This window comes from Microcaecilia unicolor, chromosome 5, assembly GCF_901765095.1.
Source record: "Microcaecilia unicolor chromosome 5, aMicUni1.1, whole genome shotgun sequence".
In the NCBI taxonomy this organism is placed as follows: Eukaryota; Metazoa; Chordata; class Amphibia; order Gymnophiona; family Siphonopidae; genus Microcaecilia; species Microcaecilia unicolor.
The window spans coordinates 214,350,244-214,364,995 of NC_044035.1; the positions used below are offsets into that span (position 1 = coordinate 214,350,244).

Sequence of the window (14,752 nt, forward strand, 5' to 3'; positions counted from 1 at the left end):
GCTAGGTGGGCCATGGGGGCCTGGGCCTCCCCAATTTGCTCTGGACCCCTGGTTTGCTGGCGGGGGCCAGCTGAAGACTTTGTCCAGTGCTGGTCTCCGGCGCCGCCACATTGCTTGCTGTGATCTATCTTCCCCCAACGTCTGGCGTGCTCCTTTTAGTGAAACTGAGCATTCTGTAAATACGCTCATATCTTACATATGCATATTTATTCACTAAAAGGAGCACACCAGATGTGAGGGAAGATAGATCAGGGCAGGCAATGCGGTGGCGCCGGAGACCAGCGCTGGATGAAGTCTTCAGCTGACGGGGGTTGGGAACCCCTGCCAACCAAGGTATTTGCAGCAGCGGTGCTTCAGCTGGTGGGGGTTGGGGACCCCCGCCAGCCAAGATGTTACAACAGCGGCAGTGGGTGGCAGGGGGGGAGTGGCGGTGGGGCGGTGACCAAAATGTGCCCCCCCCCATGGGCTCTGGCCCCCTCCCACCTCGAGATCTGGCTACGCCCCTGGTATATGTACATCCAATAGAGAAAATCCTTTTTTTTTTGTGAGTACTAGCACCTGTATCATTCAAGCTTTCTTTGTGTTTTATTTTATTTATTTATTTAAAAATGGAAGAAAAAGCCTAAACAGACTCCACTTTGGCTAAAGATGCCTCCAGTGTGTGCTAGTTCTCACTATCATCATTGGCTAAAAAACATCCTTAATGTTCATAAAGTATACAAAGTTTACGCTTTCTCTTAAAGAAATATGGTTACTTAGCTTTGGAAAAATGGTCAAACACTCTCCTGCAGCTGTCCCATGGCTGACGTGGCCAGAGTTTCAGTTAACTGCGTCAGGGTCCATGGAGCAAAAACTGTAAAAAAAAAAAAAAAAAAAAAAAAAAGAATATAGAAAAGAGTAAGAGCTTATCAAAAATATCGTACTTAAATATACAACAGGTTCTCACACATTCGAACTCCGCACCAGCGACTGTTCTTTTGATGGCTATCTACAATTTGAAAAGATACCGCCCTTTAGCCAATGATGATAGTGAGAACTCGTACACACTGGAGGCATCTTTAGCCCAATTGGAGTCTACTGAGGCTTTTTCCTCCATTTTTTCAATAAATACACAAAAAAAGCTTGAATGATATAGGTGCTAGTATTCACAAAAAAAGGGGATTTTCTCTATTGAAGGTGTGTTATTTTAAATCACTCTTATAGTCTTATTTTGTAGGTGTATATGTACAACATAGGTCCCAATGGTGTATTTATTTGAGAGCGATTATTAGGAAGAGGTACGAATAGAAAAAAGAGGGGGGGGGGCATGAGATGTCACATGCAGAAGCATTGCAAATACCATCTCTTTAAATTGCTCTAAATGGAACTTTTGCCATTATTTATTAACATAGTAATATAGTAGTTTTTTTTCTGATTTCATTCTAGTGAAATTATACAGAATATATGGAAATAATGTGTCATGAACCAACACCCATGATTTTCCATGGAAGGAAAATAAAATAAAACATACATTTTTCCTTTAATTGGAAAGAATGAGAGTGATGTGGTCATCAGGGAGGTTACCTGGACTTCTTCCTGCTCTGAGCCAGAGTAAATATATCTGGGATAGAGGCCCAGAGAGGCAAATAAAGTAATTTATCTGGTTGAGTGTAAGGTCCTCTGTGGGATGTATTCACAGATTTTCAAAGAACAAATAAACAGGTCAAATAGAGGTTTAGGTGTTTTAGTTCATACCAACTGAGTACCAATTTACCAAATACAAACAGCTTGAAGCTCAGAAATAATGGGAAAAATCTGGCTCTCTTTAGTCAAGGTTCAGGGAAATCAAGATGAAGGACAAGTGGGGGTTTGGGCAAGCAACTCAAGTCCAGAGTCAGAAGATAGGGCCCAAGTTCTGAGGCAAAAACTTGGTAGCCTTCAGGTTGCTGAGAAACCTTCCTTGTTCTCCACAGCCTCTTTCCATGTGTCCTTCCAGTAATCAAGTTCCTCAAGGGCATGATTTCAGAGGTTGTCCTTGAGGTCTTGCCTCCTTGAACTTTTATATTTTCCTGTGCTTCCAGGTTATCCAGGGCATTTGTCCTCTGACCTGAAGTACTGCTGGTTCAATGTCTTCATTCTTTCTATAAAGGATGGCAAGGAATTATTAGTATTTTCAAAAACTTATTTAGCTAATCATAAGGAGGGACCGGCAGATCATAATCTTTAAATAAAAAAGCCTCAATAGTCCAGGGAAAGTTGTAGACTTTTTAACATAGTAACATAGTAGATGACGGCAGAAAAAGACCTGCACGGTCCATCCAGTCTGCCCAACAAGATAAACTCATATGTGCTACTTTTTGTGTATACCCTACTTTGATTTGTACCTGTGCTCTTCAGGGCACAGAACGTATAAGTCTGCCCAGCACTATCCCCGCCTCCCAACCTCCAGCCCCACCTCCCAACCACTGGCTCTGGCACAGACCGTATAAGTCTGCCCAGCTCTATCCTCGCCTCCCAACCACCAGCCCTGCCTCCCAACCACTGGCTCTGGCACAGACCGTACAAGTCTGCCCAGCACTATCCCCGCCTCCCAACCACCAGTCCCGCTTCCCACCACCGGCTCTGGCACAGACCGTATAAGTCTTCCCAGCACTATCCCCGCCTCCCTACCACCAGCCCCGCCTCCCGATCTTGACTAAGCTCCTGAGGATCCATTCCTTCGGCACAGGATTCCTTTATGCTTATCCCACGCATGTTTGAATTCCATTACTGTTTTCATTTCCACCACCTCCTGCGGGAGGGCATTCCAAGCATCTACCACTCTCTCTGTGAAAAAATACTTCCTGACATTTTTCTTGAGTCTGCCCCCCTTCAATCTCATTTCATGTCCTCTCGTTCTACAATCTTCTCATCTCCGGAAAAGGTTCATTTGCGGATTAATACCTTTCAAATATTTGAACATCTGTATCATATCACCCCTGTTTCTCCTTTCCTCCACAGTATACATGTTTAGCTCAGCAAGTCTCTCCTCATACGTCTTGTAACGCAAATCCCATACCATTCTCGTAGCTTTTCTTTGCACCGCTTTAATTCTTTTTACACCCTTAACAAGATACGGCCTCCAAAGCTGAACACAATACTCCAGGTGGGGCCTCACCAACAACTTATACAGGGGCATCAACACCCCCTTTCTTCTGCTGGTCACACCTCTCTCTATACAGCCTAACAACCTTCTAGCTACGGCCACCGCCTTGTCACACTGTTTCGTCGCCTTCAAATCCTCGGATACTATCACCCCAAGATCCCTCTCTCCGCCCGTACCTATCAGACTCTCCCCGCCTAACACATACGTCTCCCGTGGATTTCTATTCCCTAAATGCATCACTTTGCATTTCTTCGCATTGAATTTTAATTGCCAAACCTTAGACCATTCTTCTAGCTTCCTCAAATCCTTTTTCATGTTTTCCACTCCCTTCTGGGTGTCCACTCTGTTACAGATCTTAGTATCATCTTAGTATCATCCGCAAATAGGCAAACTTTACCTTCTAACCCTTCGGCAATGTCACTCACAAATATATTGAACAGAATCGGCCCCAGCACCGATCCCTGAGGCACTCCACTACTCACCTTTCCCTCCTCTGAGCGAATTCCATTCACCACCACCCTCTGGCGTCTGTCCGTCAACCAGTTCCTAATCCAGTTCACCACTTCAGGTCCTATCTTCAGCCCATCCAGTTTATTTAAGAGCCTCCTGTGGGTAACCGTGTCAAAAGCTTTGCTGAAATCTAAGTAGATTACGTCCATAGCTCGTCCCTGATTCAATTCTCCTGTTACCCAATCAAAGAACTCAATGAGATTCGTTTGGCACGATTTCCCTTTGGTAAAGCCATGTTGTCTGGAATCTTGCAACTTATTGGCTTCCAGGAAATTCACTATCCTTTCCTTCAGCATCGCTTCCATTACTTTTCCAATAACCGAAGTGAGGCTTACCGGCCTGTAGTTTCCAGCTTCTTCCCTATCACCACTTTTGTGAAGAGGGACCACCTCTGCCATTCTCCAGTCCCTTGGAATCTTTCCCGTCTGCAAGGATATATTAAACAAATCTTTAAGAGGACCCGCCAAAACCTCTCTGAGCTCCCTCAATATCCTGGGGTGGATCCCATCCAGTCCCATGGCTTTGTCCACCTTTAGCTTTTCAAGTTGTTGATACACACTTTCTTCCGTGAACGGTGCTCTAGCCACTTCATTCTCATTTGTACTATTTCCAGTCCATCGCGGTCCTTCTCCAGGATTTTCTTCTGTGAAAACAGAACAAAAGTATCTATTTAGCAAATTTGCTTTTTCTTCATCATTTTCCACATAGCGGTTCACAGTATCTTTTAGTCTCACAATTCCCTTTTTAGTCATTCTTCTTTCACTAATATACCTAAATAAATTTTTGTCACCCCTCCTTACATTTCTAGCCATTTGTTCTTCCGCTTGCGCTTTTGCCAGTCGTATCTCTCTCTTGGCTTCTTTCATTTTCATCCGGTATTCCTTCATGTGTTCCTTTTCTTGAGTTTTTCTGTATTTCTGGAACGCCAACTCTTTAGCCTTTATTTTCTCAACAATTTGCTTGGAGAACCATATCGGTTTCCTTTTTCTCTTGCTTTTATTTACTTTCCTTACATAAAGGTTCGTGGCCCTATTTATAGCTTCTTTCAGCCTGGACCATTGTCCTTCCACTTCTTGTACTTCCTCCCAGCCCATCATCTCCTTCCTCAGGTATTCCCCCATTTTACTAAAGTCAGCACGCTTGAAATCCAGGACTTTGAGTTTTGAGTGGCCGCTCTCCACTTTAGCTGTTATATCAAACCAAACCGTTTGATGGTCACCAACCCTTAACGGACTACTATCACTGGCTTCAAGTGAAACACAGAAAAGCAGCAGTGAAAAAAACTCCCTAAGGACAAAAAACCCCCCCACATTGCTTCAAAAAACATTTTCAATAGATAAATTACCAATGTCCCACAACTATGTTCTCTCACAACCTATAAACAGTGTTGGTGTTGTTTCAAATTGAAGTCGCCATTTTGGAAAAAGTTAGTAGTTGAAACATTCTTCCTCCTGAAGCAGGATATCAAAACAAGGGAGGCCTTTAACTTTTGTCGGGGCTCTGTTTGCTGTGACTTGGATTTCAATTTTCTTCAAGTATAATGCTATAACTATGAGCTAAATACTACTTTTGTGTTTTTTTGTTCCAAGTGCACTTGTATGGAATGTTTTTTTGTGCAGAGAACTTTTTGAAATTGTTTCCTGTTTGACTGTAGGTTGTGAGAAAACATAGTTGTGGGATATTGGTAATTTAAGTTATCTACTGAAAACGGTTTTTGAAGCAGTGTTTTTTCTTCTTAGGGAGTTTTTTCACTGCTGTTTTTCCATGTTTCAATTGAAGCTGGTGATAGTAGTCCATTAAGGGCTGGTTAAAAAGTCTATGGCTTTCCTTGAACCGGTCCCTCACTATTCCAATTGCAGTGTTAACAAAATAAGTTTTTTAAAAAAAGGAATTATTAGTCCAAAGCAGGAGTGTTGCAAACTGGAAACATGCCATGAGCAGCATGCCCCCAAGTGCTTCTGGTAAGCTCCCACACCCCCTACTTGTGTTGCACTGGGCAACGGAAGCCAATGGATGGAGTGCAATTTTGGTGCTACAGCTTTCCTTGGTTGCACCAGCTGCACATAGCTAGCCATGGTCCTGATCTAGAGTCACATATTGTTGTGCTTTGGAGGGGCAAGGGACATGAGGAGAAGAGTAGTGTAAGGTCAGGGAGGAATTTTTATGCTTCCAATGGTACTTAGACTAGGGGCATACCATGAAATTAATAAATAGAGATGTAAAACAAAAATTGGTGAAAGTATTGTTTCACTCGACACACAAACGTGGTCAAAGCAGTTAAGGGTAGTTGGTTTAAAAAAAATAAACAATCACTAGCTATATAGGTAATGTAGACACAGCACCTGCAACGGGGACAGCAATAAACAACTGAATATGAGTCTGATATTTATATATCCACTTTTTAAAGTGTACCACTTCTTATAGAATACAGAGAGCCTTTTACAGCACTGTAAATCAGACTTTGCAGCTTAAAATGAGAAAAGCTGTAAAGGGCTCTCTCTATTTCATAAGAAGTGGTACAATTTAGAAGATGTATATATAAATATCAGACCTATTCAGTTATTTATTGCTGCCCCTGATGCATGTGCTGTGTTGCCGAAACATGTTGGGTGTTGTGCAGAAATTGATTTTGAAGTCTGGGTATATATACACAACTGGGACCACTCTTGTTTGAATTTTAATGAAGACCAGTTTTGAGTCTTTAGTTGCCTTGCTGCTTTTTTATTTTTCTGCATTGGATTTGCAGTTGTGTTTTTGACTATTTTATGTCTTTGATCCAGTATGACACATCTTATATTCTTAGCCACAGAGGTGCAGCAGGGATGCACCCCTTGGTATTTCACCTGTTGCTCCATCCATTTTAAACCCAGCTATACTAAATGCCTTGACCGCAACCTCTAGCAACAATTTTTTTCTGGTTGACATCTTACTCCATGAATATATGAAGGCATTACACCAATCAATGTACTATCAATGTACTAAGAGATAGAACTCCCTTCCTAAGCGATTGTGTCATACAACTGACTATTTCATATTTTGCAAATTGCTAAAAACTTACTAATTAAGATCTCCTCTCATTGACAAAAGCAACTAATTCACTGTTCAATCTTTAAGATATACTATTCCTGTTGATTTTTGCATTCTATAATTATTGTTACTACATTGTATTCACATAAGTTTCTGTCTTTATAACTAATGTAACTTGGATTTATCATCAAATGTTCTACTTTTAGTGTGATCCACATTGAACCCGAACATGTTTGGGATAATTGTGGGATACAAATGTCATAAATAAATAAATAATGGACAAAAGGGGATAATTCTACAACTGGGTGCCTCCTTTTAGGCTCTCCAATGACACACAGTTACAGCCTATTCTATAACAGCATCTAGGTGCCCAGATTCTGCAATAGAATACTAGCATAGCCAGTGGTGTGCTGGAGCCGGCTTGCTCCGGCTCGCAAGAGCCGGTTGTTAAATTTTGCTCGGACTTGCGAGCCGGTTGTAGGAAAGTGCGAGCCGGTGCTCCCTCCCTCCTCCCTCCAGATCCGGTCCCTCACTGACCCTGCCTTGGCCATCAAATTCTTCAGGGCAGGCAGTGTTGCCTGCCTGCTGCCAGCGCTGACTCTCCCCCGCTGTAAACACCCCCACCAAGCCCGAAGCTTTAACGAAGAGCTAACACCACCTCCCTCACCTACTCCGCAACAGACGAACGAACACAACCACCGAGTACTCTGCAGAAACCCAACGCCAAAGCCTCCTCAACTCATCAACATGCTTCCGGATACCCACAAACTTATGCGTGCTCCACGGTGGGTCTTAGGGATCAGACTAGTTCGGTCAGTCGTGTGGGTGGCTGTGTATTCAATGGATGGAACCTCAGTAGTTCGTAGGTCCGAAGCCGGGCTCGCGCAATGAGCATGGGCTGTCTCTGCCTCCTGGCCAGTGCGTGGAGCGGTGTTAGACGCCTGCACTGGAGGGCTGGGCTAGGTATAGAGAGGATTAGGGAGTGTAGAAGCACTTCCTCCAGGCCAGGGAAAGTCGTCAATGTCTTTGACCGTCTCATAAAGAGGAAACAGAAGGTTGACGCAGAGCGGGGCAGAAACTCCAGAAAATCCTCCTGTCGCTGCCGCTAATGCTTTCTCCAGAAACAGAGGATGTGAATTAGGAAGGCTGGATTGTGCACCTTCTCATACACGCACATATGTAATTGGGTACGTTTATCCGTGTTTATATCTTGGCACGTCAAATGGTTCTCCCCTCTCATTTTTTCCCCCCGGAAAATCAGTCTTCTATTTCTATACAGAGAATTAAATTCTCCTTCCTCAAGAAGTTCAACTTCCCCTACATCCCAAAAAGACCCACCTTAAAAACAAAGACATGATCAGCATTAACAATTGAAGCACTGTTTATCACTAGCTATTTGGATCTTGCATTGCACCGGAAACTCCATTATCTACGGGTTGTTTTTATTAAGTACAAGGGCAAGGGAGAGGAGGGGAGAGAGAGGAAATGCTGGACATGGATGGAGGGGAGGGAAGAGTGAGGAAGGAGATGAGATGAGGGAAAAGGAAGAGAGGAGAAAAACTGCACAAGGATGAAGAAAATAGGCAGAAGCTGAGGACCAGAAATGAAGAAGAAAGGAGGAAAGGAAAGACATAAATGGAAAGGAAGCCCTGGAAACGGAGTTAAGAGGACAGATAGCAGCAGAATCGGATACTGGGCCAGCATGATCAGAAAAACAGTCACCAGACAACAAAGGTAGAAAAAAATCATTTTATTTTCATTATAGTGTTTGGAATATGTTCACTTTGAGAATCAGGTGCTCAACATTAAAAGTTTATATTTACTTATTTATTTATGGCATTTTATCGCACATTAATCATGAATTAGATTGGAACCTGGGATCATTTAATTTTTTTTCCTGGAGTAATGCATTGCCACCCCCCCCCACCCAGGCTCTCTCCCCGGCTATAGCCAGCTCTGCAATTTGGGGGGGGGGGGGCGCAGAGGGGGACCGGGGAGAGAGCCTGTTGTTAAACATTTACCAGCACACCACTGAGCCCAGCATTGGCACGTCTTAGATTTATGTGCCCACAGTCACACCAGCCATAGACCTGGTTTAATTACAGTTATGTAAATGCAACAGAGGTGTGCGTAACTTACAGTATTTTGTAAGTTGAATGCGTAAGTAGCAGCACTGCCCATGGTCCGCTCATGTGACCATATCTCTTGCATTTCCATGTGCTCTTCCAGAATAGCGCTTAGCTGCATTGCTGCCACATATGTCTGTAAGTGTACAGTTGCTTGCAAAAATAGTGGTATTTTGTATCAAATGGCATATCGATACGGGTACGCAGTTACAGAATTGCCTGTCACACATGTATCTCTAGCAGTCTCTCCCTCTTCTATGCTTTGCACAGCCCCATTTAAAGACTTTCCAGTTTTAATCTTCTTTTAATATTTTCTTGCTAGGATTCGGAATCCGTGGATAAGTGTATACAGAGTACACTCTCTGTGCTGTATCCACCATTCCAGGCCACGGCAGCCACAATTCTCTGTCAGGTGTTTGATGTGGTGGAGAAAACATATCGGGGTGATGGACTGCGCTACCTAGTTGATTTCCTTATTCCAACTAAACATATTTTGCAATGTATCCAGCAGGACACCTGTGTAAGTAATAAGCCAAGCAGAAGAGAGTATTGGTACTACCTCAGGGTAATCAACCTTTTGTCTTTGACTTCAACTAGATGAGATGCTAATATCCTATTATCTTCTGCAAGGTTTTAGTGTGATTATAAAAGGATTTCTTTTCTTTAAAAAAAAATAGAAAAATCACTTCATGGTGTTTGGAACAAGCCTATACTGTTATGCTGGGATTGTGGCACAGGCTGAAACTTTTGGCAGTTAATCACAAGGCATGGAGTCAGGATTCTATTTTAGGATATACTGTACCAGTGAGTCTGGAAACAGATATGGACATTAACAGATTCTGCATCCTGCTTAAGAATCAGGCAGTTAATATTCAGCTAACAGGCTACATTGATTGGCAAAATTAGGCCTCCGTATTCAATGCCGGGCCATATCCGGGCCTGGCATTGAATATCCAGGTCCAACCAGATGCTGTCAAGCTGCCAGCTTTTATGCTGGTCCTGGACAATATTCAGTCAGCACACTGGAGTGTTCACCTCCTCCCTCCTGTTTCTGATCCCTTCCCACCCCCCAAAGAAAAGAGAGAGGCTCAACAAGAATCCCCCTCCATCTCCCCAACCCCTGTAGGTTTCCCTGGGCCCACTTTTAATAATTTGGCGGTACTGCTAGAAGTCACGGCAGCCATTTTAAGGCCAGAGCCATGAGTGGGCATTATTCCTGCCCTTAAGACACCTAGACCACCAGGGATATTGAAGGTAGGTCGCAGAGGCCTATTTCTTTTCTTCAGGGGGAGTGGTTAGGGAGGGAGGGATCAGGAGGGAGGGGAAATCAGATAACCCTTCAAGCTGCTACTCGTAAGTTGTCCTTGAACCAGCAGCTGGTTTCCAGATAGATAACTGGACAAAGATAGGACTGATTTTTATGTAATCCTATCTGCCCAGTTAGAATGGGTCTTACGGGATGCGTGGCTGAGAGTGGGAAGAGCCATGGCGTCACTCTGCCCATTGGTTCCAGAGGAGAAGGAGAAATTGCAGCTTCCCAGGGTGTACTCCCTTGTTACGAGGGTGATTAAGAAAACACCTTGCCATTGGAAGGGGGCATCGCCCTATTTGATCTACAGGATAGGAAGCTAGAAGGCTCGCTGAAACAAGCCTTTGAAGTGGCATCAGCTCGTTCATGACTAGAACATGCCTGAAGTGGCATCGGCAGTCTGCAACACAAGACAGACACCATAATGCCTAGCTAGAAGCGGGGTTGGCCCGCCCGCCCGAAAGGAAATGACATCAGAGGAAGGCGGGACGCAGAGAGGGCAGGGAAGCGAAGGACGGACTTGAACCTGCCGGCTTGCTGCTTTTACTACTGGAGAGTAGTGCCCCGCCCGCCAGTTCGCCGCTGCAACCTCGGGAGTGGAGTGCAAGTGAGCCAGCCTATCAAGTCCACTGTAAGGAAGCCTTCCCTCTGTGTCTTCCCCCCCCCCCCCCCAAATATGATATAATTTCTTGGGAGATCCTTTGTATTTAAAAGTTTGAAGTGCTCCCAATGCTTCATGGGGGTGGGGGTGGAAAGAGGGAAACTTGTTGGGCATGGGAGTGGAATGGAGGGGGAGGATGAAAAGGAGAGATGCTGCTTGGGGGTGGGTTTAGGAGAGAGGGAAAATTGTTAGGCAGGGAGGGCTGGAGAGAGGGAAACTTGTTGGAAATGGGGGCTGGAGATAGGGAAGCTTATTGGGCATGGAAGTGGAGGGGGTTTGGAGAGAGGGAAAATTGTTGGGCATGGAAGTGGAGGGGAGGAAGAAAATGAGAGATGCTGCATGGGGGTGTGTAGGAAACAGGGAAAATTGTTGGGCATGGGAGTGGAGGGGAAGGAGAGATGCTGCATGGGGGTGTGTAGGAAACAGGGAAAATTGTTGGGCATGGGAGTGGAGGGGAAGGAGAGATGCTGCATGGACAGGTAGAAGAGAGGGATCATTATTGGTCATGGGGGGGAGAGAGGGAGAGATGCTGCAAGGAGTGGGGAGAGAGTGGGATAATTGTTGAATGTAGGGTGGGGAGGGCAGGAGAGATGCTGCACAGGAGGGGTGAAGGATAAGGGAAGAAGAAATGTTGGACTGGGAAGGGAGGGAGAGATGCTGCACAAGGGAAAGAGTGATGAAGGAGAAATATTGGACATGGTGGTGGAGGGGAGGAAGAGATGGAGAGATGCTGCATGGGGGGAGAGATGTTAGACTTGGGATGCAAGGGTAAGAGGGAGAGAAATAGAGAAAGAAAGAGAGCGAGAGATGGTGGTCAATGGAAAAGAGGGAAAAGGAAAAAGAGGGAACAATGTAGAACATGAGGGTGGAGGAGAGGGAAGGAGAGATGCTGCACGGAAGGGGAGAAGAAGGAGGGAGATGTTGGATCCAGGGGTAGAAAGGAGTGAGGGAGAAATGCTGGACTATGGGTGGGAGGGAAGAGGGGGAAAATGCTGGCTCCCAGGTGAGGGGACAGAGGAAAGAGAGAAGGAACAGGAAGATGCTGGGAGGGGGTAGAGGGTAGGGGGAAGAGAAAGAGGATGCAGATGCTGGGCTAAAAGGGTTGGAAGGAGGGAGACACTGGGATGGTGGTACCATGTGAGAGAGGCCAAGGGGGTGGTAAAGAAATTAATGAGAGGAGGATAGTGATTACAGGGAGTAGAAATATGATAACAGAGAGTAGGTTGAAGATGGAAGGGAATGGAAGGTTGGGGAAGGAGTGAGATGAGGAATAGGAGAGCTAGTGGGTGAAAGAAGGAGATGGAAATCTGATAGGTATCTGAAAAGTAAAAAGAAGGAAAAAGGTTAGAAAGAGGGTAAAATCTGAGTGGACAAAGAGCAGGAAAGAAAAAATGGGAAATATCAATATGTCAAAGGCAAGTGTAGTGAGAGAATGGGATGAGAGTGGAGAAAAGACAAATGAAGAGCAGCTGCTTGAAGGAGAATGAACAGAAAGACAGGAAAGTGGAAAAGAGAAACTGAAACCAACATGATGGGAAAAAAATGACCAGGCAACAAAGGTAGAAAAGGCATTTTATTTTTAATTTACTAACTGAAGTATGTTAGCTTGAGAAATATGCATAGCGGATGTCATTCTATTATGTTCAATAGAAAAAGACATACATTTCTATTTTTATTTCTCCACTGTTGCAGTACATGGCGAGGTTCCTAGTTCAGTTTTTGTCTATATATTTTTATTTCTAATTTGTGATCCCTTGTTCTGTATTTGGTGAGATTCTGTCTGTGTGATTGTAATGGTAGGTGGTAAGATTGGAGGGGAGGCAGTGAAGAGAGAAAATTGTGTGTGTGTGTGTGTGTGTGTGGGGGGGGGGGGGGGGGGGAAGGGGTTCTTTATTTTCTGTACTGGGCCCTAGCATGTCTAACACTAGTCCTGTCCCTTGCAGTAGCTGGTGGGGATCCCCAAGCTCCATCAGCTGAGGGCCTCTGAAGGCAGCCAAAACTCCCTTCTACTAAACTTGGCAGACAGCGGCAGCATCCTTGAGCCACTAACACGCATGTGGGGAGTGCCGGCATCAATGCTTCTGCTGCCTGCTAATCTTGGTGAAAAGGAGTTCTGGCCATTTTCGCAGGAAGTCTTCAGCTGACAGAGCTTGAGGATCCTCATGCGCCAAAATATATTTTGAGTTGGGAGGTGCCAGGGGAAAGGTGGAGAGTGGGAAGAGGAAGGGGGCGGAGACAGAGAGAAAAATGTTGTGTCCACCTACTTTGGGCTCAGGCCCACCCAAAATTGGCTGTCTGGCTACGCCACTGTTGCATAGAGACTGGTAAGTAATGTTTTTAATCACCTTTTATAGGGGTGGTAGGGAGTCAGTGACTACTGGTGGAGTAAAGGAAGGTTATCCCTGATGCTCTCCATTGGTCATCTCATTTAGGGCACTTATTCGCTATAAGAACAGGTCTAGCTCAAAACGTCTTAGTTTTAGTCTTGGATGATTTTGTTTTGATCTATTATGGATGAAAAATGTCCAAGTCTTAGGAACGCCCAAATCCCATTCTAAACATGCCCCTGACATGCCCCCCCTTGAGATTTGGACACACTGCAGATGAACAGGTTTCGAAATAGGTTTCGAAAATACCGATTTGGATGGTTTTGTGAGAAAAACATCCTAATCCTTCTTTATGCCACTTTCTAGACTTTCTCTTTCAAAAATGAACCACAAAATTTAATATGTTTAGAAATGTAACTGCTTTGCTTGTACAACAGAAAGGCACTGTATCAAATCCACGACCCTTTACCCTGAGGGTTTATTCCCTATTTGGGGTCGAGTGTCATGCAAATATTTATACCATTTGCGTATGCCAATAAGCAAATGTAATTTAAAGAATAAAACTTACAATCATTTTTTAAAATTGAAATTTCAGACAATAAAGTATAAAAACAAAGCACTCAAGGAAATAGTCTATTCCTCAACATCACGGAAGGAGGAAGGATACATAATAAATTAAATTAAAACTTACAATTTAGGAGAGGTCACGTGATGCCACGCTGAGAAGCAGAGCTCCCGGGCCCCGACCGAACGAGCGGCCTTTAAACAGCTGCACAAATCGGCATATGAAGATTTTAGATAGCAGAGACCTATGATTGGGAAGGAATAGCTGCTGGCGTGAGTGGTCCTGGTCTCGATGGCATCTAAATCAGTGCGAAAACAAGTGGATAAGCAGAAGGCGTCTGAAACCCACAAAATGGCGGAGACAGAAGGTGGAGACCCGAGTTCAGTGAGCTCTGCATGGGTTGCCAAAATAGTGTCCGAGGTAACTCAGGCACTAAATTTATCATTAGATCAAAAATTCCAGAGGATTACAAATAAGCTTGAAATGACGGACGGGAAAATGGAGGCATTAAAAGGTGAATTTGCAACGTCGTGCCAGAGATTGTCAGATCTGGAGGATCGGGTGCAACAAATAACTACCGACAAAGAAACCTTACAATCGAGGGTAACGGAACTGGAAAATAAACTTGATGACATTGAGAACAGATCCCGCAGAGGGAATCTTCGCTTGGTGGGCTTGCCAGAAACTATCCCGGATATGGAATTACGAACCTTTCTGGAAGATTCGCTCACTAACGCGCTTCAGCTGCAATCTACGGCAGGCCCGCTCCAAATTGAGCGGGCACACAGACTGGGCCTTAAGCGGCAAGGAGACGCTAAGCTGAGAACAGTTATTTTCAAGTTGTTAAACTACGTCCATAAAGCGGAGATTCTCAGAGCGATTAGGGCAAAAGGCCCATTGAAATACGAAAACAAATCGATACTCTGTTTTCAAGACTTTTCATTGAGAGTTTCATTGCTCAGAAGAGCGTACTCACAGATCTGTTCCACCTTACATCAGAGGCACGTGCAGTTCGCACTGTTGTATCTAGCATGCCTCAAGATATTCTCTGATGGGAAAACTACCTTTTTCGACACACCTGAAGTGGCTCGTGAGTTCCTGAA

General features: G+C 44.4%; 1 protein-coding gene across 1 annotated transcript in view; it reads left to right on the forward strand.

Moving 5' to 3' along the window:
• Positions 1–14,752, forward strand: part of PLEKHG4 (pleckstrin homology and RhoGEF domain containing G4) — a 507,451-nt gene that overhangs the window by 103,669 nt on the left and 389,030 nt on the right. Inside the window, exon 2 of the mRNA XM_030205018.1 lies at positions 9,110–9,307. Coding sequence (XP_030060878.1) covers positions 9,110–9,307 — 198 coding nt within the window. The remainder of the gene's footprint in view (positions 1–9,109; positions 9,308–14,752) is intronic.